Raw genomic sequence first — 25,710 nt, forward strand, 5'->3', positions numbered from 1 at the left:
CTTTTTCTGAGTCCTAAATTCAGTTATGATTTCCACAGAAATCAAAAAGCAAGCAAGCTGTTAAAAAATAAGGCATATTCATTAGAACTGGCATTCAAGAAAGCCAAAATTTTAAAATATAAATCTCTAAAATATTCTTCCAATGAAATCTTCCAACTGCCACTATGGTACAGTACGTTTAGACAATCAATCAATCTTATAATCAGCTGACTTTAACATACATTTCTATGAGAAACTCTCATGCACTGTGTACAAGAAATACTTGAAACATTTTAATTACTTCTCAGTTGAGGTTAAAAAAAACCCAACCTCTGGTCCCACAGTTCAACAATACTTACGTGTCACCCAGATATGATCTAGTTGTGCAGACTTATCATCCTGTTTTGTATTTATTGATTTAACGGCCAAGACTAATTTCTTCCTGTGCAGAGGCTGTTTTATTCCTAGTTCCTGTAATAAAAAAAATAATTATAATAAATAGCTTGTCCTTATGTGGTGCCTTTTATCTCAGAACTCATTCATGTGAGAGAGACTGATTTTAGTTTTTGCTACATGCACCTTTTTGAATTAGCTGCTATATTTTGATGCTTGGATCTAAAGGTGGCCAATGGACTGATACAATGAAGGACCAGCCATTTACACCTGCCTAATAGACAGCAATAATTCCAGATTTCTTACCTTTTCCATGTCCTGAGGTGTTGCTGTTAATAACGTGTGGCCAGAAGTCACCCACTGCCGTGCAAAAATGACATACTGACCAAGACCAAAGTCCTCAAGCCAGTTACAAACTCTTTCAGTGCTCCACTGAGCAAAGGGGGCATTGTAGTCACTGAAAAGCACAAGTGTTGTATGAGGATCACGCTAAAGAGAATTAACTGACACTTTATTGTTAAAGCATCACTAACCTCTCCATACCAGGTTAGAAGGCTTTTCTAGTTGTACTTTAACTAAAGTCACTTTTAAATATATTTTTCCAACTTCTGTTAAAAAAAACAACCCCATACCAGGTAATAACTTAGGGCCTGATCCTGCAAGGTTCATTAACTTCAGCTGACAACACTGAGAAATGTTTAAAAGATTATAAACAAATTAACTCAATTCATGGACCAATTGCTTATACATGGTTTTAATCTTGTTTGTAGAACAGCCAAAAGGTGCATTTCTACCAGGGTCTCTGCCCTGTGGGTAATTACTAATACCTACTGATGTGCTCCCTGTTCTCTGGATTACAGTAAAAAGAATTGACATCTAGTCTTGCAGAACATAATATGGTAAATAGACATTGCAATATAAGGTATGTTAATTTGAATGTTCTTACATAGATTCAGCTCAACCTACTCTTCAAAAACTCAGAGGAGAGCGGAGAAAGGAGAGAAGTTTCCATCATCCATGTGGACAGAGTTAAGGTGAAATCCTTCACTCCCAGTCAGCCTGCAGCTATTCCCAAAGCAGGGAATGAAGAGGAGGACGTCATGCTACACTTGCTCTGTGTTACAAGAGCAATTATGGCTTCTCAGACTTTCCAACCAGCAGCTGTCATTACCGCCTGTAACCGCAACAGTGCAGATAGGCTCAGCCAGAAAAACCCTTTCTAGTTACAGTGAGATTCATTTGTAGTGAAGTATGATGGGCAATACTTCACCACAGGAGATATGCTCTGTTCACAATACTACCTTTCATGCACTGAAAGTAAGAGAGAGTGATTACCTCTTCTGCCCCTTAGTTTCCTTTGATCTAGATAATCGAGGTCCAGCTGTTGCACGGAGACCACCTCTTCGAAATTCAGCTAAACCTAGATCGTCTGCATGGAAGTTTCCTGACTGAGTTCTTCTTATTCTTTACAGAGAGCAGAACACCAAGTATTAGAGCATGACATACAGCATTTCCATTTCATTCATAAAATGTAAATTAGCCCTCCAGTAATCCCAAAACATTTATACTAAAGCTAGAGAGAAGATGTGGAACTCACTGATAATTTCAGCGTTTGTAAGTTCCAAGGTAACTTTAAGATCTGGCTATTACGTTTTTTTTCTGGGACCATTTAATAATCTTTTCTTGAGCAAACTATGAAAGTTACATAGATGGTTAGATAAGGCAGCTAGACCAAATCTTGTGGAAAGCAATGTGCTCTGCAAGTAACACTGCACTCCAGTCCAAACGCTGGGACTCAGACTGTCAAATGACTGGTGACCTGAAATAGGCAAGTGTCTGACGGGACAGGGTAAGACTAAACCTGTATTTGTAACTTATGCCTTCAGAAATGGAAGGCTAGTGAAAAAAAATGGTAATTAAAGTTTTTGGCTTCCAACTAATGTATTACATTAAGAAATCAGAGGACTTCTCCTTTGTATTGAATTTCTTCCTATAGCATGTCTGCTCCTTTATTAGTACTGGAATCCATTTTCTCTCAACCTGATGTGTACACATATACCTGCCCATATGGACACTACAGAGTTGCTGGTTTTGCTTATTGCATTTGACATTTTGTTTTATTACAGGTACAGATCTTCTAGTTCTTCTAGAAAATGCTGTAAACTGAAAATGTTCTCATCTGAAACATTTTGACAGGACATGGATAAAGAATGAGAAGGTCTTACTTTCCCCAGATTTTCCTGATGCCTTTTGGGCTCTTTTTATTTTCTGGAGACTGTGGACCCGATTCTGTTCCAGAAGAAAGGGGTGAAAGTTCATCTGAAGTTATTGTACCATCCATATTCTCTGTCTCTCCTGATATTAGAAACAGTAGACAGGTTATTTTTTAAGCTACTTGTTCACAACGTACAAGATATTACTTCAGAAACTATCTGGAAGGCAATGCTTCACAGAAATTAAGCCATAACGGCTTTAAAAATGAATTAATTCACTAACAAATTCCACTATGCAGAAAGTCACAATACACATCAGTCAGACAATTTAGACCAAGTGTGAAGTCTGTGAATCACTGAGCAAAAACTTGTACCCCCACTCAGCTTCATCTCTGAAAATCATTTGGATTGATACCATTTATTACAACTCGTTCAAGGAATCCTACTTTGAAAAAGGTCAAATTCTGCTCTCAAGTACACCAGTGCATTCCCACTAACTTCAGTGGAGCAGAATTTAGCCCTTGTCTGTGGGAAGAACTGAACTTGTGTCACAGTGGTACCACTGATTTAGAAAGTTCCTTAAATAGTAATGACATCAGTCATACAGTAAATAGCATTTAGAATAATGCATGGCTGTCACCATGTAGGGGGATGGCTGGGTCAGCTGTTTAGAGACTTAGGGAAGGGAGTGAGGGGCCCAACAGACCTGTCACAGTGGCTCTGTGTTGCTTTTGCACAGTCAGTCTCATTAATGAACAGCAGCAGCTGGTCTGGTCAATGCCCTTTATATCCTGTCTGTAGCTAACAAAATAGTTTGTCTGCATTGGTAGCACTGCCCTCTGGTGGATGGATTATCAGAGCTGGCCAAGTGTGTGTTATAACAACTTCTAATTCCCTCTTCTTACAATCATGAAGTCTGAGGTGATCCCAGTTTATGGATACAGGGCCAAATAATGGAGTTATGCTTTCCAAAAATTTGGGCCAGTATGACAACTGTGAAGTCCTGATTGGTCAAGAAGTGCCATAAGAAACTAAAGAAAAGTACTATGCAGCTTTTCTCTAGTGGGGTAGAATCCTCACAAATTTGTGAAATCATGAGGAACAGTATTGTACGGAAACTCGCCTTCTAGTACACTTGTCTAATTCTAGAGAGTTATTTTAATTTTCCTGGCCCTCCATCTTAGAAATGCCATAAGAAAGAAATGGAAACAGGGCTAAGGTTTGTTACAATTGTTCCTTTTATTCTTCCCTACATCCTTCCTAGATATCGGGGTGACTGAGCAACTTGGTTAAATATTGGTTCCAATCCCTACTGTAGGGGGTGCTTCCATGGAAAAAGGTCCCACATAGACCCAGGGATGTCTCAAATCACTTGGGTAAGACATTCAACTTGCACTGCACAGTCTTTCTGAACTAAGGTCACAATTCTCTCAGATTTACACAGTACATCTTGAGTACTAGATTCCAGTCTCCCTATAGTATGCAAAGAGAAACCACATTGGCTTCAATGGGAGTTTCGGCCCAGGAAAACAATCAGACTAAGTTCCTTGGAGCAGGGACTGTCCTTTTTTACTGTGTTGTACAGCACCTAGTACAATGGGGTCCTGCTCAAAGAGTAGTTATCAGTGGTTTGCTGTCAAATGGGAGAGTGTATCTAGTGGTGTCTTGCAGAGGTCAGTCCTGGGTCCTGTACTATTTAATATTTTCATTAATGACTAGAATGGATAATAGTGCGTATGCTGATCAAATTTACAGGTGACACCACATTGGGAGGGGTTACAAACACTTGGAAAGACACTATCAGAATTCAAAACAGGTTTACATAAAAGCAATTGTATTGGTGATGTTTATCAGTTTATAATTAATATTTAGTATCTTAACACTAATTTCTTAAGAGAACAGTGACAAATTGGACAATTGGTCTGAATTCAACAAGATGAAATTCAATAAAGACAAGTGCAATTTCACTTTTCACTTAAGAAGGAAAAATCAAATGCACAACTACAACAAGGGGAATAATTAGGTTGGTGATAATATTGGAGGGCTTTATAGTTGATCACAAATTGAATATGAGCCAACAATGTGACGAAGCTGCAGAAAAATGATAATATTCTGGGGTATAGTAACAGGACTGTCATATGTAAGACATGGGAGGCAACTGTTCCACTCTACTTGGTACTGGTAAGGCCTTAGCTGGAGTACTGTGTCCAATTCTGGGCATCACATTTTAAGAAAGATGTGGACAAATTGGAGAGAGTCCAGAAGAAACAACAAACATGATAAAAGGTTTAGAAAACTTAAGGAAAGGTTAAAAACTGGGCATGTTTAGTCTTGAGAAAAGAGGACTGAGGAGGGACCTGATAACAGTCTTCAAATATGTTAAGGGCTGTTATAAAGAGGATGGTGATCAATTGTTCTCCATGTCCACTGAAGATAGGACAAGAAATAAGGGCTTAATCTGCAGAAAGGGAGGTTTAAATGAGATATTAGGAAAAACTTTCTGATTATAAGGGTGGCTAAGCTCTGGAACAAGCTTCCAAGGGAGATTGTAGAATCCCCATCATTGGAGGTTTTTAAAAACAGGTCAGAGAAACACTTATCACCGATGGTCTAGGGATACTTGGTCCTGCCACAGCACAGGGGGCTTGACTTGATGACCTCTCAAGGGCCCTTCCAGTCCTACATTTCTATGATTCTATAAGATTGGGGCTTATAGGCACAATCTCAACACAAATAATAAATAATAATAGAAGTTGATTAAGTTTTTTGCATAAAGGGCAAGTTTACATAAAATCAAATGTTTATCAGTTTATAATTAATATTTAGTATCTTAACACTAATTTCTTAAGAGACTTTGATTTAATAAGAATAGGATTTTTCTAAAGCTCTTATCATTGGCCTCTCTCCTCCTCTCCAAGTTAATGGGAGTTTTACCAGATTTCAGTGGAAGCAGAGTAAGTCCATTGTTGAGTGCTTCTGAAAATCCCACACTAAGGGTATGTCTGTACTTATAACGCTACAGTGCACAGCTGCAGCACTATAACACTTCACTGCTAACACTGCCTACATCGATGGGAGGGGTTCTCCTGTCGCTGTAGTTAACCCACCTCCCCAAGAGACAGTCAAAGGAAGAATTCTGCCAATGACCTAGTGCTGTCTATACCGGGGGTTAGGTTGGCATAGCTACGTCTCAGGAGTGAATTTGTCACACCCCTGAATGACGTTGCTCTGCCGAAATAAGTTCCCAGTGCAGGCCAGACCTAATACTTTCTTTTATTTCAGGATTATACTCGCCTAATTTAATTAGGACTCCCAACACGCACCTGCAAGGAGCATTTTTAAAGGAGAAAAACAGAAAAGAAAGCAAGTAGGAAAATTCACAGTAGGTTACAATTGCATCTTGATTGGATACAGTACCTAATATTGGTGCACTAATACTCCTGATGCGATCTTCAGTCATTCCAAGAAGCAGAAAGCCAGATGAAGAAGCAAAGATGATGGAAAATCCAGCAAAATGAAGTTACAGAAAGCAAAGAAATAAATAACCAAGCATCAAAGGCAGGGGGGAAAAAATGACAGAAAGCAAAATTACACTGTAAATGAAGGTGGATTTGCAATGGCATGTATGAAACTTAAAAAGTTTTGCACAAATTGTCAGTTAAAACAGATGGGGATGACTTTTTTGTTTATTATTAATAATACTTTTTTTTTTTACCTCTTTCCAGTCAATTGTAATGTGTTGCAAACCTACCGTACAGCTCAAAAAAAAAAAAAAAAAATCTCAAAAGGAGCATTCCCCAAAGCTACATGGAATTCATTAGAAATGGGGAAACTGAGTTCAATAGGAAGAGAGGGGTACTCAGCACATTTGATAATCAGACCTGTTCTAGTAAAGCACTTAAGTATGTATGTAGCTTAAGCACATGCTTAAGTGATTTGATGAAACGAAGTCTTAGTTGCTTAAATATGGATTTAACAGTGAGATTTTCATAGGCACAAAGGGCATTTAGGCACCTAGCCCCCTTAGAAAATCCCATGTTATATATCTAACTTTAGGCCTTAATAATCAAAATACATGCTTAAGACAGGGAGCAGTTTGAAAAGAAGCTAAATGTCTTCCTCCAAGTTCTAAATCTGATGGGTCTCTTCTCCCTCTACTAAATGCATCTTTCTCTCTTTAGTGTCAATGAGTTATATGCAATATATACTGATAACAAAATAGACCACCAGGACTTTCTCCTGAAGCAAGTGTTTACATTCATGCTAGACAGACTGTAAACAAAGAATAAAATACAGATTTTTTTTTTTAGTTAGATGGCAAATAACTTGGGGCAAAGTCATTCGTTAAAATAACTTTGTTAACCAACTGCTTTATAACTTGTCTTTATCTTGGCCTGGCTAGATGTTTTGTTTAGCAAAAGAGGTGAGAGAGCTCTGCAGTTCCCAGGAAGGTTTTGCATTGAACAATGATCACTTATTATTCATAGAGTCACGTGTGCGAGGGGCTTGATTAAAGTCCTGATTTTAAACAGCAGAGGTTTGTCACCCACTATAATAACCGCCCTCCCCGCCCCAATTTCTAGCCTTTTTCATTGCTTAACAAAATGATTTAGCTAACATCCAAGAAGCACGTGACATGTGATGCCAGCACAGTTTTATCATTCAACGTAACAGAAATCAGTATACTGACCTTAGAGACATCCTTTACTTTGCAATCTGGCAACTTAATGCATCATTTTGATTTTAAGTACACTCTTAAAAAGGAACAGAAATTTCTTTCCTGAATCCTCTGAATGAAACAGCCCACTATTCTAGTTTAAAGGATTATAAAACATTTGCTATGTCAGCTGGATCTCACAAAGGAATTTGTTTATATTTATACACAATTATTAAAACACTTGCAGGGAAGTATAAATACATACTCAGGCTCAGTACACTGTTGTCCTCATTGTCATTCATTCCAAATACATTTAGGGAAGTGGGAGTATTGTATGTTCCGTGATCTCCGTTGTGTGTGGGTCGAAGAAGCTTCCCTGGCAAGGTCTGATATTTGTTACTCTTCACATATGGTTTATTCTGTATTTTTTAAAAAAAATACAAATTATTTGTATAATATTTGTAAAAAAAAGGCACTGTATTCATTCAAGGGACAGGCAAAGCTATGTGAAGGTTGCAAATATTTTTTAAAACCATGGTTTTCTCCTAAGGGTGATTTAATTTAAACACAACAACAACATGTTTTTCTAGCTAAAGGGAAATTTGTGATTTTTTATAAAGGGTATAACACCCCCCACCCACCCTCCAAAGCTATGGTAACACAGTGGGTACCTATCTACTATGTTAAAGTGTAAAAGTATTGTTAAATACATTGTATTTATTCTGTCATTAGAATTTCTTTCTTTGCCCTTCTTTTCCTCCTTTCCCACTCCACAGTTTCACTGCATACTCTCTGGTCCATATTTCACCATGTTTTTCCAGTGTTATTTCCCCCCCTTCTTTTCTATATGCTCCCTCCGACCTGTACCCTTACTACCACACAGAGTTGTACCTTAGTGAATGTGAACCCAGAAGCATTTGAGTTTCAATCAAACTTAGGCCAAATGTAATCACCCATCTCTAGTAGCAAGGTATAAACACTGATGCAAAACAAAGAGAATATTAAATAGAAGACACATTTTTACAAAAACCAAAGTTAGGCTAAAAAAATTTACTAAATAACTACATATAGTTAAGATAATTTTCATATATTTAATGTACTTTGCACTAACTTTTTTTTTTAATTACTAATAGTTTTAACATAACTTTTAGAGGGAAAAGCATGGACTAACTTATATTTTAAGAGTCATTTCTGTTTAGAGTGGTTACATGAACTCCACTAACTATTCCATACAGTTTTTGCCTGTCTCATACTACAGCAGGTCCCAGTCTACACTCACATCCAGCCACAGGGCTTAGCACTGTACATAATGTCATTGAAGTCAATAGTACTATACATTGTGGTAGGGCCTATGCCTGGTAGTAAGTGTTCACAGCATGAAGCCCTCAAAACATCAACATTCAATATATTGTACTGAAAGTGAGCGGTACAAAGCAACCATTCACCTTTCTGTTGTATAGGCTAAGCTAAGTATAGGAAAACACTGAATTTTGTTACAGTAAACCTTGGTAAGGTCACCTATTCTGGTGGGCCAAGTTCTCTAAATAGGCATGATGGATGCCTTAAAAAAACTGCGTATGTGCCTGCAAAAACCTGTACTTGCGCATACAAATCTCATTGTTAAGAGCCTAGTGAGACTATTTTTAAGCTGAAGTGTGGGTTTCACAGGTGTACTTGCTGTTCCCAGCTTTGAAAAGTTGTCCAGTTAAAGTGTTATTTCTCAGTAGAATATTGGTATCCCTATTTGTTCAGGGTTTCTTCCGAATGAAAGGATGAGAGGCCATCATTTAGGACTTGGTGCACATTCCAGAAGTGGGAGAAATTTAGAAATACCAAATCCTCACTGGAGAAGTGCTGAGCACCCTTTGACTTTTACTGAAGACAATGGGAGCTGTGGGTGTTCTTTGGGTCAGGGCCTTATTGCTAAATGTTTATTTTGGCATTATCTGAGAGTACATGAAAGGAATGCATGAGGATAAAGAATGCAAAACATATTTAGCCCACAGAAATATATCATGTAACCTCATGTACTAGCCCTACATTTACTATGCTGCTCCAGGAGAAATACAATAGAAACGATGGCTTCTAAAATATACATGGGAAATGTACAATTGTACCCCAAGAGTAATGTGTAATTTACTTTACACAGCTATTATATTTCATATGCAATAATTTTATGTAACTTTGTACATAAGTATTATTTTCATGTTTTGCTGCTAAGTTTTTTTTTTTAAAATCCTTCCCCATCCCTCAAACTAGTGAGGATAAAAGGATAAAAGTGAGGATCTAAACTATTGCTGTGTGTCATATTTTCTACACAGAGGGTCTTATTCAGCTCACATTGAAATCAATGCAATTTTCACCATAGATTTCAACGAGAGTTGGATCTGGTTTGTCTTATTTTCATAGATTAAGACCAGAATAGAACAATAGATGATGACAATCTGACCTCCATCATAACACAGGACAAATAACCTCATCAACAATTTCTGGATCAAAATGAAAACTCCTGTTCAAGCTGGCTATAGCAGCTCTTTCAGACAGACATCCAGTCTTGACTTAAAGACAGCAAGCAATGGAGAATCCATCACATGTCTAGGTAAATTGTTCCAATGATAAATTACCCTAGGAGTTATAAAACCGCACTGTAATTCTTTTCTGAATTTGTCTAGCTTCAGCTTTAAACCACTAGATCTCGTTATGCCTTTTCTGATGGACTAAAGAGTGATTAAAGAACTGATTTTATTTTCCTTATTAGACTATAGAGTTTTTCCTCCTGAGTCCTACCCACACGTTTTTAAAATGTCGGTACTTTAACAATACAAAAACAATTTAAGAGACACTGAATGAGAAGTGAAAAAGTAGCCACTCCATCAATGCACAATCACAGAAGGCAAATGTTAAAGGAGTTAAGATACAGTCAATATACCTCTTGCTCTACAACAGGCTCTACTGGTTTCCCGTCTACATGCTACGGAGTTGCAGGGAGGGTAATTTCAAAATTTGTTGGAAAAAAGTAACAGACAAATGTTAGTATAAACATACATACAACACAAAAGAACAGTTTTAGTTTGATTTCTAGACAGCGATTCTATTTGAAGATATTAAGAGGTCTATTCTCTCCTCATTCAATAATGTATAGCTCATTTGTCTTTCCCCAACCACTTTACCAAAATGACGCCCATCTAGATTCTGTTGAGGTCAATGGGATTTTTTGCTTTCAACTTCCACAGGAGCAGGATTCGACCTAAAGATTAAGAATTACTTCATCCAACACTTATTTATTGCTTCCTCTGGTGTTAGATATGTCGGCTGTTTAACAGACCACAACAATATAATATTACATAATGATCTATGATAGGAAATGAAGAATATCTTATTTAATTGAAGCTGTATGAAGAATTTAGGTAGGAACGTAATTATGCAAACAGTACTTTGGCAGGGTCAACAAGGCTAACTTCTACTTTAAAAAAGAAATGTTTTGGGATCTTTAATTGTTGCAAGTAAAAAGGACCTAAGTCTTAGACCCCATGTAAAATATTATACCTTCAGCAATACAGTACCTCTACCATTGGTCTATTACAGCCTCAATGGTAGAGTACCAACTATTAAGGCCTTGACTCAGCAAAGCAAGTAACATGTACTTAATTTTAAACACATGAAGAATTCCATCCATATTCAGCATAGCACTTAAACACATAGGTCCCACTGATTTCCTCTGAACTAGTCATATGCTTAAATTTAAGCATATGTTTCCATGCTTTGTTGATCTCAGGCCTAAACTCACTAATGCTATTTTCTGTGTCATCTTGTTGGTTTCTCCTCCAAATACTGACCAAGCCCTACAGTGCTTAGGTTGTCAGATCTGAGTAGCTCAGAGCCCAAATTAGAATACCTGCACACCTACCTTTGCATATGCATCCTGTATAGCCTTTTAAAATTAATAGCATATTCAGGAGCACATCAAGGAGAAAATAGACCTTTAAATTCTACAAGGAACTAAAAACGTTAGTCCTTGATTCATTTACCATATGTATTACTACAATAAAATGAGTGCAAAATAAGTTTAAAACAAGTTTTGTTAGGTTACAGTTATATTAACAAATCAAAAGATCACAGAAAAGGTTTTAGGAAAATCTAGAAGAAATTTTGGAATTAACCATATTTTTACTGGATATGGTTACATTAATTCCATTTTAAAATGATGTATCAATGTGCATGGATAAGTACTATTACACAAACCTAGTAAGTGTGTCATACAAAAAAAGCAACAAAACTCAGGCAAAATTAAAGTGGCAGTGGGAGAAAACCTAAATTTAGCGAGTAAAAATATGATCCATTTGATCGTGTTGAAATAGTGAAAAATAAGCCAACCTGAAATGCATTTAGCCTTGACATTAACAACACTGCTCCCCCTGTTTAAATAATGTAACAGCAACTCCAGCTTCAATAATGCCACTTATATCAGAAGTCTAACTTGGGAAGTAACAAATATATTTACAAGCAAAGAATCAAACCACAATCCTGGGCAGAAATAATACCACAGCCGCAATATTTAGCAATTTATTTTTAAATTGTGATCTAATTAATAGTTTAAAAGGTTTGTTACCATTAAAGTCCTTGCAACTCATAGGACTTAAAGTTATTTTAAAATACATAAAACAAGTGTATGTTAATTGTGTTCATGATTAAATCTATTTTAGCCTGAGCAAAAGCATTACAATTTGCTGATAAGGTGAAATTACACAGTGAATAAATACTGTATAATGTCATAAAACAGAATTGGCTAATGGTTGTCAATCAGGACCTGCTAAAAGCTTCCTGCTGTACATTTAATAGGAAAGAAGAATCAATATGCTCATGGTGTCAGATGCTGAATCTGAAGAATATACTACAAAAATAGAGCTATTTTATGAATTCAGTTAATGGTGAGGCCTGAAAAGGTCCGACTCCGAATAAAAACATCTACCTTTAAAAAGAAAAATATGAAAAAAAAAGTATATTGTTTATTTGTAGAGTAGCCCAGTGCACAACTCTTGTGATCATGTGTCCTGAAACTTAAAGGCATATTGAGATGTGCAATTCAAAAGGATATTAATTCCCATTACCATTTATACACTGGAGATACTTCACGTCAATGCATTTTCCCTTGTTTAGCTGAAAAGCTGAATATTAGGATGTGTTTGTGTGGACAAGGCAAATACTTGGTTCATTCTAAGCTCAGACATGGGGGTGGGAGAGAGAGGGTTTGAACTACAGTATTATAAGCCTTTTTTACATACAGTATTGTTGTTGGTTATGTTTAGCATATGTAAACAGACAGAATATATATTATATAAATTGGCATTAATGTCTTCAGATTTCAAATTAAATGCTAAAAGTTGTAAATACTTATGAACCAACCTTTTCCAGGGATTCACTCTGCAAGTCCTCTAGACTACTTGACATTTTTTTCTGTGGAACCCTAGAAAGTATAAAATAATGATATTGGAAAATTAAAACAACAACAACAATTAATGCAAAATAATGTCTGTGGAATTATATACATTCTCAAGATGATACAGAAATGGTGTGATACCACTCTGGGAATAATCTGCAATTGATAGAAATCTTTAAAACCACCAAAACTGCAAAAACTGGCAAAGTCACCTGTAGATTACTGATGAACTACGTGTTTTGTAGATTTCAGTTAATCTTGGTGATAAGTGTCTCAAGTAATATTGTTCTTACCTACTTCTGGTTTCCAAAGATTCCTCATGTGGAGAAATAAAGTTATTTGAAGGAACTGGAATGCTTCCACTGTTAATCAGAATAATATAGCTTGTTATAAGTGTTATGTGCTATGTACACATCTTAATCAATTACATTGCTAAGTCAGCACTATAAGCATATACAACAAGCAGTGCATCCTCATCTGACCACATATTGTTAGCTTTGTACGAATAGGCAAGATTAAATGTAAATATCTGAATACGTTATTTAGACCTGGGACAATTTACAAAACTAGGGTCTTACCTGATTTCCAGAGTTTTTTGTGGCAGTAAAGACTCCATAGTTGGTGACAATTCTCCTGGAGGTACCTGTGTAAAATATGAGTCCCAGTTTGTGATTCTAGTCCATGTGTGTTTGAATCTCAAAACTAACCCACCAAACACACACATATGTACAAATAAATTCACCTAGAGCCAAATTCTGCCCTGAGTTATTCTCTTGCAACCATAGTGAGATCAATAGTGTAGACCATCTCTGATATGGTGGAGCTAAAAGAAGAATTTACTCCTAAACAATATATTTGTTAAATACCTCGGGTTTGAGTAATTCTGCTTGGGGCTTATTCATGAGATTCCACTTCTTCAAACTTGCCTCAAATTCCTCTTCACTGCTACCAGACAGAATTCTCTCTGAAGAGCCTGGAAGAGTTAAAGAATAGAAGTACTTTAATAGACTAACTGGCTAAATGAACATTTTATGGGTTCCTATATATTCTTTCTGCTTAAAAAAGCAACTGTCCTATACAGTATTTTTAAGTGAGATTTTAAAATGGAGCACTATATCTATATGTAAATAAAACAAACTGAATATTTTTTTTGTCACTGCACATGCTACATTTCTCTTACTAAAAGGCACATGCGTTAGAATAAGCATTCTCTATCACAATCCAGTTTCTCATACTTCATTCCAAAGTGAAGTTATAAGCTGGCATTTATTCATAGAGTCATAGATTCTAGGGCTGGAAGGGACCTCGAGAGGTCATCGAGTCCAGTCCCCTGCCCTCATGGCAGGACCAAATACTGTCCAGACCATCCTTGATAGACATTTATCTAACCTACTCTTAAATATCTCCAGAGATGGAGATTCCACAACCTCCCTAGGCAGTTTATTCCAGTGTTTAACCACCCTGACAGTTAGGAACTTTTTCCTAATGTCCAACCTAAACCTCCCTTGCTGCAGTTTAAGCCCATTGCTTCTTGTTCTATCCTTAGAGGCTAAGATGAACAAGTTTTCTCACTCCTCCTTATGACACTCTTTTAGATACCTGAAAACTGCTATCATGTCCCCTCTCAGTCTTCTCTTTTCCAAGCAAAACAAACCCAATTCTTTCAGCCTTCCTTCATAGGTCATGTTCTCTAGACCTTTAATCATTCTTGTTGCTCTTCTCTGGACCCTCTCCAATTTCTCCACATCTTTCTTGAAATGTGGTGCCCAGAACTGGACACAATATTCCAGTTGAGGCCTAACCAGCACAGAGTAGAGCGGAAGAATGACTTCTTGTGTCTTGCTCACAACACACCTGTTAATGCAGCCCAGAATCACGTTTGCTTTTTTTGCAACAGCATCACACTGTTGACTCATATTTAGCTTGTGGTCCACTATAACCCCTAGATCCCTTTCTGCCGTACTCCTTCCTAGACAGTCTCTTCCCATTCTGTATGTGTGAAACTGATTGTTCCTTCCTAAGTGGAGCACTTTGCATTTGTCTTTGTTAAACTTCTTCCTGTTTATCTCAGACTATTTCTCCAATTTGTCCAGATCATTTTGAATTATGACCCTATCCTCCAAAGCAGTTGCAATCCCTCCCAGTATGGTATCATCTGCAAACTTAATAAGCGTACTTTCTATGCCAATATCTAAGTCGTTGATGAAGATATTGAACAGAGTCGGTTCCAAAACAGACCCCTGCGGAACTCCACTTGTTATACCTTTCCAGCAGGATTGGGAACCATTAATGACTACTCTCTGAGTACGGTTATCCAGCCAGTCATAACACCCACCTTACAGTAGCCCCATCTAAGTTGTATTTGCCTAGTTTATTGATAAGAACATCATGCGAGACTGTATCAAATGCCTTACTAAAGTCTAGGTATACCACATCCAGCGCTTCTCCCTTATCCACAAGATTCGTTATCCTATCAAAGAAAGCTATCAGATTGGTTTGACACGATTTGTTCTTTACAAATCCATGCTGGCAATTCCCTATCACCTTACCACCTTCCAAGTGTTTGCAGATGATTTCCTTAATTACTTGCTCCATTATCTTCCCTGGCACAGAAGTTAAACTAACTGGTCTGTAGTTTCCTGGGTTGTTTTTATTTCCCTTTTTATAGATGGGCACTATATTTGCCCTTTTCCAGTCTTCTGGAATCTCTCCTGTCTCCCATGATTTTCCAAAGAGAATAGTTATTTTTTTAAATTTAAATTAATTTATTTAAATACAGAAATGTACCCTGAAATTCTGGTACTCACAATCCAGTGTCATTTTATCCTGACACAGAATATCAGTAATGACGATCAATAATGATTCACGTCAACAGAACACCTCTCGTTAAATTCTCTATTTTCCAGCTCGTCAATCTACAGAGTACTTTTTTTTTTTTTTTAACCACAGCAGTTGCTGGATCACTGATCCCCCAGGGACAGTTCCTCCACCCTAATCTGAAGATGCTGCACAGAACTAACATTTTTGGCTTTCATTTGACTTTAGTGACAGAGTACTTAAGCTAATTCACAATGAAATAAATCCATGTCACATGTCAAAGCAGCCTTTAACTCTGACACAGAAGCCTGCAGGGTAGATGTATGCAATTGGAAGGTAAATCTGAAACAGAGGCTGAAGTGGAAGAAGAGACACTTTTCTTTCTGAATTATGTTCTCTTCTAGGCCTTTGAGTAGAGCAAGGTTTCCTTTGAGATTTAACCTGTTATAACAGCTAATTTCAATAACTGCTGCAGAAATATAGAAAGTATCAAATTACAGGTCTTAACGTGGAACTTGTTCAAAGAGTGTCTGAACAGATCTTGTGCATGTGTGTGCCTTTACAAAGACTGATAAATGGAATAATATTGAAACAGAATGTGCAGTATTTTAAAATTTCCCACCATGAAAGCTGTTCTCTCAAGGCCATTCTAGGAAAGAAGTGAAGTACTCAAAAGGCATTGTTATTGTTGATAACAGTATAATCTCAGATGTACAATCAGTAATTTACAGCAAGACATGTAGTACATTTTTAGGTTTCTCTGCCATACGCATGCGAGTCTGAGGATAATGTTAAGTGATGTGAATTGTACCCAGCTGATATGAACTGTATCTTCATTTCACTATCTTTTACTAGCTGATCTATACAACCTATGATCACTAGCAGATATAAAAGAAACTGTCTTCAACTATGCTGTTCAAAGAAAAGGATTTATATTTATTAGTGGATGTGAGGCATACTTGGAGGATAAAATAGATGTTACACAGCTATGTGTAACTGTTTGTAATGTTTTTTCTTTTGCCTTAACATGTATTTTGCAAGAAGATCTGTCTCTGAATATGCTTGAAGCTCTTCCCCATATAAACAGCCCAGATTTTTCTCAGAAAAAACCCAGCCACCACCAAATGCCCCCCAACACAACTAAAAACAACTCTAAACACCAACACAAACCCCTAGGACAGCTCCAATCTTAGGATCTTCCTCTGAAATATCTTTTCAGTTCTTTGGTGGTACTTCTTCAGATAATAAAGGTTTCTCTGGAGCAAACAACCAAATGCAGTACATTATAATGTACCAGACTTTTTTGAAAATAAATAGGAGCTATGAAAACTTGTGTTCACTTGAGACACAATTCTGAATTCTGGAGAAAACAAGGATATCTGGTCAATTTATTTTTTACATTATTCTATACTTAATGATTTTAAAGACTTTCTCCAAATGTTTTGTATTTAATTATAGAAAATTGGATCACTGCAAAAGGACTCATAAGAGTTTCATTATGTCTCTGGAAAGTGTTATAATTATGTAAAACAAAATACTGCCTAACAACAGCAGACCCTATTCAGCTAATGAAAATGCATGACAGGTCAGAAAGCTTCCAGCTTTTCTTTTGTCTTTCAAGTCTGCTGAAAAAGAAGATTACTCTGGTTGCTATGCTGACTGACCTGCTCTTCAGATGTCACAATGTTGTGTTAACAAGAAGTAAAGGAATAATAGTATAGGCAAACTCATTGGCGACCATATTACGGATCATATGAGACCTTCCAAACCCAACCTAACACCATAGATGCTGGAACTAGGGGTGCTGCCACATCCCCTTGCTTGAAGTGGTTTCCATTATATACAGGGTTTACAGTTTGGTACAATGGCTGTCAGCACCCCCACTATAAAAACTGTTCCAGCACCCCTGCCTAATGCAGTGAAAATGCCAAGCTTGGTGTTTAGTAAAATTTCGAATGGTGGTAATGGTACTAACTTAGGGTCTGACCCACAGCTCATGGAGTCAACTGAAGATTCCCATTAATTTCAATGGGCTTTGGATCAGGTCCTTAAAATGTGCATTTTGTGGTGCATTTTTTTAAAAAGAGAAATTGCTTTGCTTATGCTTGGTCTTACCTTCATGGCTCTGCTATTCTAAATGCAGACAGGATGGATGATATTTCCTAGGCTTGTCTAATCAGATGGGCTAGTATTTCATGGTGGATAAATCTGTTTACTAAAATTTCAATTATCCCTCATTTACCGGACTGAGGTGGTTTGATCATAATCACCTATGGAAAACTATTGCCAGCTATATTAAGCCTTGCTGCTGCCACAAGGATAGACTATTTCCTGATTTATTTGGACTAGTGTGCATTATTACCTTGTTAGGTTCAGAAGACAGCCAGCAAACCTGCTGTTGTTGACTGAGCCCTTGTGATGTGAAGTGGAAGGTTATTTGGTGTTGCCACAAAGCCTGGCTTCCTATGGGCACATCCTTAACTGTTGTAAATTATCATAGCTTTATTGACGTCAGTGGAGCTATGATAATAGAGGTAATCTAAAAGTGAGACTACCCCTAAAACACCTATCCCTTCTCAATGTAAGTGATGCAATGGACAAGGATGATCCCCAAGTACATCCTAATTAATTAAGTAGTGTTTTGTAATACATTGATAAGGCTGTAGTTTTTTCTCATATCAGCATTTGCCCAAGTAGTCAGCTGTGAATAGTTGTTTTGGAAGAATTTACTATTCTCATTTAACAAATCATCATATGCAAAGAAAAAAAAAGGTTCTCTTAACACCGATCAGCTGCATCCAAAAATAAAGTTCTTTGTAATGAACCTACTGTAAAAACACTTCTTTCATTAAGGAAAACAGTGACCTGTACAGAAACATTGCACCCATAATTCTAGCTTGCTGTTTGACAGCTGATCATTGTTGCTGCACTTGGAGTTAAATTGATATGAAAGAAGTCTGAATAGTATTAAAAGTATAGTGTGACTTATCATCCCATTAAGGTCTCCTGGAGCCATATTGCACTGCTGAAATTTGTGTCTTATTATTAATTAAAGAAGAGTATAATAAAAGAATTAAAGCATCTAGTCAAGCACATTGCAAACCTATGTTAACACAAGCGCTTATTGCTTTTGAGCCCTCTTCTTCTCACTTTTGTTATAACCACTCCTGGTCTTGTCTTTAGATTCTGAGCTTTACTCGGGCAGAGTTTTTGTACTCTGTACAAAATGGGGTCCTAATTCTTACTGGGATTCCTAAGTGCTAGTATAAAAACAAACAATAAATCTGATTGACTGAGAAGCTCTCTTGTGTAAAGGAATCTTAATGACACCATTTAGAGCAACACAGAATTTTAGAATTACATTCCAACCTGCTATTGAATGATGTAAAACAAACTTTTAAGTTAAGACTTTCAAAACTGACTAAGGGATTCAGCCATACAAGTCTATATGAATGGGAGTGGTGTGGCTAAATCTCCTAATCAGTTTTGACCCTAGTTTTATGATGTGTAGTATAGCATGTTAACCAAAATTAAATGTCTAGAATGTGACAGATGAAAATTATAATTTGCCTTAAACAGATTATTTTTTTATGCCTTATTGTGTGGCCTTCTTTTTATGCCTTATTAAGGAATATTCATTACAGAACATACAGTATTCAGGAAGACCACACATCAGACATTATCCACAACACTTATTTTACCATGAGCTGCTAACATTATCTCCTTCACCCTTCTGTACTGGCTTAGCAGCACTGTTAACTCCTCTATTCGACGGTCCTGCAAAAAAACATTAAAGGGAACTCATATTCAAAGTGCCAAATTTAATACCATTACATTTGTAGATATAAGAAGTTATACATATTATTAATAGCTATACATTCACTGTGACGCCTGGGGATTTGTGCCTATTCTCAATAGGAATCGTGTCCAGAATCCCATGTGCCTTGTATAGAACATCAATTCCTCAACTTTTAGCTGGCATTGTACATACTATTTGGTGAAATGTATAAATTTACTATTATATTTAAAACCCCCAGATTAATTTGATGCCAAATCAGTTATTTACAGAGGCACAGCAATAAAGGAATTTGGTTTGATTGAACTGAATCCTCAGCTGTTCAGGAGCAGCACTTGATTTACCTTTTTCACCAGCTCATCTCCCCCCGTCCCGAAGGTCATAACTTAGAGCAGCCCTACAGCGGTGTTAAGTTGCACTGGCTTGATTGATGGGGATCACTGAAGTACAGTGTGACCTGGCCACATACTCTTCCTACATTCAACATGCTCCCACACGGTGGGCCAGGAGGGGATGGTATAGAGTCAGATATGACAGCTATATTTTGCCTGAGGATTTCCCCTTACTGAGAATCCCCAGTTCGCCCACTTAAGGCCAGATTTTCAAAAATGGCTCAGCCCGCAACAGCTCTCCCTAAAAATCTTTTGAAAACCTGGCCACTTCACTGAGATGTCTGAGTGGGAGCACTGAGCTCAGTTGGACAATCTGGCTTCAACTGTGGGTGCCAACTTCTTTTGAAAAAAACTATCCTTAGTTATTAGTCCCATTTGTGCTGCTATAATAGCACAAAGCCAATTTAGTGGGGCTGAGTATCTGGCCCAACGTCCCCTTTTCTTCCTCCTGAAGTTGCAGCCATTAGAGTGGAAGAGCAGAGGAGAGGAAAAAACAGCATAGCAGAATGAAGAGCTGACCACTTGGCCTATCCCTTTAGGTGTCCCCTCAAGGTGTCAGATGTATTTGGGGCTTGGACAGTGAATGATGAAAGACACCACTGACTTTAAAGACACCAAGAATTTAAACTGACAAATAGTGTAAAGATTCTCAGCTGTCTAGGTACGTAGACTCCACAGCTTCTGCCTAAGCCACCCCTTCCTTGCCTCCCCCCCAAAACTTAGGATAAAAGTCATGAATTTCCACCATGAAATGCACAGGCCTCTATCATTAGAGTTAAAGGAAAATCTCCACAAACACTAGTAGTAGGGCTTAATTCCCCTTCGTAGACCGGTGACAAGAGAGCAAGGCAACTGAGGAAGTCTGATTCAATGCAGCAGAGAACAAAAATGTACATGCCACCAACTAGTACATTCCCTAATGTGAGACCAAGGTTTATTGACAAGCAAAACAATTTCAAAAAATTTGGAGGAAATGCCCTCTAGTCTTTATGTTAGGATGGACTTCATTGCTCTCTGCTGGAATTGCACAGGGTTCTCATAGCAGTCCAGACTGGCAACAACATTCATTTCTCTCTCCCACCCACAACACAAGGCAAAACAGTAAATTTGTAGACATGGAAAGTAGGAGTTTGCCAGGTAAGAAAAGAGAAGGTGCTGCTGTTACATGGCCTAGGAAGACTAAAAAAAAAAAAAAAAAAAAAAAAAGAATTGGGCTTATAATAGACATCCAGCTTTTACCATAACTATGGAGACAATAGGGTCTCTCTGTAATGAAAAGCAGACACTGGAATATTCACTCCAAAAAAGTATGCATGCATCTTAAACCTAAACAGAGCAACTTCCAAAAACCTTAAGCATCTGACTACTTTACTTGCTGTCCGAAATGGCACATGCAGCCACATTATTCAAGATGGCTGCTTTACACACAACAGCCATGTACCCCTATACTGGCCACTACTCAGCTACTTAAACACTCCATATGTGCTAATGGAATGGGTCTCCTGTCCCTATGAATACAGTCCCTGAGACTAGAAAGTGAGCAAAGATATTTGATGTTCCTCTTAGAATGCAAAATGTTATACAGCCTTGTAACAGCTCTGCTAAAAGATAATGCCACGGCTTTTATTGTCCGGATGTAAATTTTGGCTTTTTGACCATTTAAGCAGCTCAGCCTGTTATGAGTCACGTTCATATATGAGGTGCTTAATTCTCTAGAATTATCATTTGCCCTTTCAGTGTTCCCTGCTTCCATATGAGGGTGTGTATTAAGAGGCTACTTGCCCACACCTCGCATCTATTGACATGGACTAGCAACTTACTAATGCACACCCCGGCCTGCCTTTTTGCTATTACGGTGCCCTAATCGTAATTTTCTTAAAAACCTCCATTTAAAACCACCAAACTTTAATTTTTATTTATTTATTTTTTGCAAGAGTGAGAAACAACTTAGACAATAAGTAAATGGGATTTGAAGCTGCTCAGCATCTTGCAGGATTGTGCCTTAAAACCTCCCACTCAAAGATAGTTCAGAAGAACTAGCACATAGCGGCGGAATCAAAAGGTAGGAACACTGTTCTATTTAAAGATGTTGTCAAATTATTTCTTCTAACTTTTCTCTTGGCTTTTTCTGGACTCTTCTGGCTCTCTCCACCCGTGAGTTCAGTTTCAGACTCAAAGGTCACTCTCAGCCCACTCTCTGGTGCAGAATTTAAACGGACAGTGTCAAGGCACTCCTGATTCAGATTCTGTAATGGAAAGCCATGTAAGAGTGGCTGGAGGGCCACAAAGTGTTGCTGAAAGGTCAGTGAACCTTATAAGGCTGAGAAGGCGGGATGCCCGTAACCCTGGATCTCTGTTCCCCAGGCAAAAGAGCTCCCAGATGAGAATCCCATTGTAAAGATGCTGCAGCTGGGCTGGTGGGGAAAGGCAGCATCACACTTTCAAGGTTAGCCACATAGGTCCCATAACCCCATGCGACACCAGGCAACTCACAGTGATGTTGGCCTTATGAAAGCAGCATTTTAGATCATTGCAGAGATGCAATAAATTAGACCTTCTTGACACACCTCCATTATTACTGCAAAGGGGCAAGTTAATCCTAACCATTTCCTCACCTTTTCTTCATTTGCAGCTAACAACGATTCCATTCCTATCTTCAGTCGTTGAACTTCTTGATCTAAAATAGTTTTAAAATGTTAAGAGAAAAATGTTTATTATATTTAATCTAGGTTAAGTCATTTCCATTCTATTCTACTTAGGTTCTTATACAGGGCCTATCACTGGGCCATCTGAGTGCCCAGTACATAGTATAAGTAAAGTTAAACTGGGACAATCACACTTTTTGGAAGTCTATAGCTCAGGCTTGCCAATTGCTGTGATATTAAAGGTGCTACGTATAATGAATACTATATAATGGCTTTTGTTTTAAACATTTTATTTTCCTAAAAATTTGAGTGGAAAAGATTTGACACTTGTTTCTCCTCTGTGTCATATTTATGGAAATAATTGTAAAAGAAATTACCTTCCAGCTGAGGAGAATGATCTATAGTTTACATGAACAGTGGTTAAAGAATATTTGTGAAGCCTGAAGATCAACAACAACAAACAATAAAAAAAGAAAGCCTGACATCCTGCTAAAAGCAACAGATTCAGACTAACACGGCTACCCCTCTGATACTTGACATCCTGCTGTAATTCTGAATGTCTTCTTGTAGTCTTCACTGCACAAGAAAAAGGTTTCCGTGGACTCCAGAATCTATTAAAAACTTTCTAAATTTGAATAATTGAATAAAATCTGTGGCAAAAATGCCAACAGCAAATACAGAGCTGTACCACGCATATCACAATCTTTACAATGCAAGATTTGTAGGTTCTTTATGAAAGTGCATAGGCAAAAACTGTCTCTTCACAAACCTGTATTTCTGTAAATTTACAAAACTTTTACAATGGGATTTCTTAACTAATCATAGGCACAACTCTGCCATCAGTTCTCCATGTACTACTTCCACAAACTATCCCACATCCCCATTTGTACGAACCAAATGTAAATGACCAAGCAGAGCCTAAAAATATTTGATCTATCGTAGCTTCCATGCAAGGAACACACTCCTGGACATTTTTAAATTGACGTATTTGGTTCACAAAGAACTGTGCTACCAGTTCTCAAAGACAGTAATACAATGGATAAGGAAATGGGAAAAAATTAGTGGTGCAAAAGGCGTTGTTAGCAAACCTTTTTACAACCAATAGTTTAAGGTTGAACATTCAAGCTTCACATTCAAATTGTTTGTAAATACTTTAATTATTAATTTTAGTTAGTTATTACAAGTTCCATACATTTTGCAATAGTTGGCTATGATTAATATATTAACAAACATTCAAATGAAGGTACTGAAAACATGTTTCTCATGCAGAAAACAGCATTTAGTCAACATGTGAGATGCACTAACACAATCAAATCAAAACAAATACAAAAACCAGCAAGCAGTGAGCAAGCAATCAGACAGGTTTAAAAAGAAAGCTGCTTTTTTAGAAAAAGCTTTAAAAAAAATCAACCTGGAACTAATTTTCATTCATCGCTATTAAACTTTCAAAAGAACCGTGTCAAGGTATTTTAATCACTTTTAAAATAAACTTCATTCTCACTGTTTGTAATAATCCCAAACAAATCTGATTGAAAATCTATTTCCTTACCAAAATGTTTTCCCTTATTTACCTCAATGGTGAAAAGAAGAAGCAGGCTTTCAAACAAAACTATTTCCCACAAATCACAAAGAGAAAAATGAAAAGAAACACATGCACAAAACAACTATCACATTGGCTTTACATACAAATAAAAAAAATGAAGGTCAAAACAAGGGCCTATTAACCTTGACAGTGTCCTTTTAAAGTCCAGCTAGTTGATTTAGCAACCTATGAGATTTCATTCATATTTGTTTGAAGTGATAAATCAGACTCAAGCTTTAAGCAGGGCCAATAGCTGTCTGCTTGCTGCAAACAATGAAATATCTGTCTCATGTACATTATGATAAAGCAGCTGAATGTAAACAGATATTAAATTATTGCTGCAGAAGTGCATTTTAGCTATAATTTGTGTGAAAACGAACATTAAGAAAATGCCAAAAGTGAATCTCAAGGCTTACGTTTTTCTTTTAGCCTTCTCCTATATAGTTCCTCTACGATGGTAAATGGTGAAAGTCAAATAAAGTTTGTAGAAAAAGCACAATTAGATACTGTATGGCAACTTAGTCAGAATATGCATTCAAGCATAATAGGTACATCTTGACATTATTGTCCTTGTGTGTCTCAGAAGAAAACCAAAAAGTTTGACCAGAAAATTTGGCAATTTCTTTTAGAGGAGATGTTGCTATTACTACATACAATTCCTTTCAAATATATACCAATTCAGTAGCTTCATTAGGGCACTCACAAATTTAGGCCCTGCTACTGGCTCCGTGCTCTTGGAATCAGAGAGTTTAAGCACTGACATCAGTGGGAGGAGGAATGGACCCACAGTTGGAAAACTGAAAGATGTGGAGCTCTTGACTTATTGGTAATACATACTCATTTTTAAAAAATTCTTTGAACATTCTGTAGAAAATCTCAAACTATTCACCTAACGGAAAAATTCCTTTTCAATTAATTGTTAAAGTTTCAAAACACTGTTAGGGAAACTGTATTTTCTAATGTCATATGCAAACCTTGTAACACTCAACATGCACAAGCTCTACAGATGACTAGCACCAAACACTGCTAATACGGTGTTAGAGCACTGCCTGAATAGGCAGTCACCCCTTATGGAAGATACAACAGTAAAGGGCTAGATTGTCTCCTTCGCTTCTGGAAGAGGAGACTCAACAATTCTCTTTGGGAGGGGGAGCAGTGGTGAGGGAGGGAGTCATGGGCCTATAGCATCATCTCCTTCTGCACCCTGGTATCCAATGGAAGTTGGGTGAGGTCAACACTCCGGGGAACGTTGGCGAGGTTGGCTGAAAATGGAAGGGGAGTGAGGGAACGGGACCAGTTCTTCTGTGTAGCATTGTTCCCTGTTGATAGTGCAGACGTACACAAAGCAATCTGATGGAGATTCAGTCCAACCAGGGGATGATGCGGTCCTAACAAGTTATGATTTTGAACGTTTGAATACATAGGGGCGGCACATGGCTATTACTGGGAAGTGATTGTGACGCTGTATGATTGGACTATGACCATTTATATCATGAATATTGCCACTGTTAGACAATTGCAACAAATCTTGTACAAAGTATGTCATGTAAGGTATCAATGGAAAAGTCACAATCTATCAGCTATGATTACCCTGGAAGCATCTCTATTTTGCCTCTTTCCTGCTCTGATCTCTGGACCATGGTCTTACATGAAAAGGAGCATTCTAATCAATGGACTGAGGACCTTCCAATCTTTTGGAAGTTAGCAGAGACTTTACAAGCCAGCATTTTGTAACATCACTGCTTCAAACCTGATACAAGAACTCTGCAATGATTGCATTTATTTGATTTCCTTAACCA

The 25,710-nt window shown here is 37.4% G+C and overlaps 1 protein-coding gene across 8 annotated transcripts in view; it reads right to left on the reverse strand.

The window, feature by feature from the left end:
* PPFIBP2 (PPFIA binding protein 2) overlaps nt 1–25,710 on the reverse strand; it is a 191,072-nt gene that overhangs the window by 14,158 nt on the left and 151,204 nt on the right. For 5 of the 8 annotated variants that reach the window (XM_029911425.1, XM_029911429.1, XM_029911423.1 and 2 more), the window contains 13 exons: nt 24,328–24,360; nt 22,300–22,361; nt 19,198–19,273; nt 13,546–13,652; nt 13,258–13,322; nt 12,973–13,041; nt 12,646–12,706; nt 7,508–7,661; nt 6,003–6,035; nt 2,598–2,727; nt 1,708–1,836; nt 679–829; nt 339–450 (listed from right to left, as the gene is read on the reverse strand). In XM_029911425.1, the coding sequence (XP_029767285.1) occupies nt 339–450; nt 679–829; nt 1,708–1,836; nt 2,598–2,727; nt 6,003–6,035; nt 7,508–7,661; nt 12,646–12,706; nt 12,973–13,041; nt 13,258–13,322; nt 13,546–13,652; nt 19,198–19,273; nt 22,300–22,361; nt 24,328–24,360 (1,182 nt within the window). The remainder of the gene's footprint in view (nt 1–338; nt 451–678; nt 830–1,707; nt 1,837–2,597; nt 2,728–6,002; nt 6,036–7,507; nt 7,662–12,645; nt 12,707–12,972; nt 13,042–13,257; nt 13,323–13,545; nt 13,653–19,197; nt 19,274–22,299; nt 22,362–24,327; nt 24,361–25,710) is intronic. The other 3 variants (XM_029911430.1, XM_029911426.1, XM_029911427.1) reach the window with 2 other exon arrangements.

The sequence above is a fragment of the Terrapene carolina genome, unplaced genomic scaffold (assembly GCF_002925995.2).
Source record: "Terrapene carolina triunguis isolate 2854851 unplaced genomic scaffold, T_m_triunguis-2.0 Scaffold96, whole genome shotgun sequence".
Lineage (NCBI taxonomy): Eukaryota > Metazoa > Chordata > Testudines > Emydidae > Terrapene > Terrapene triunguis.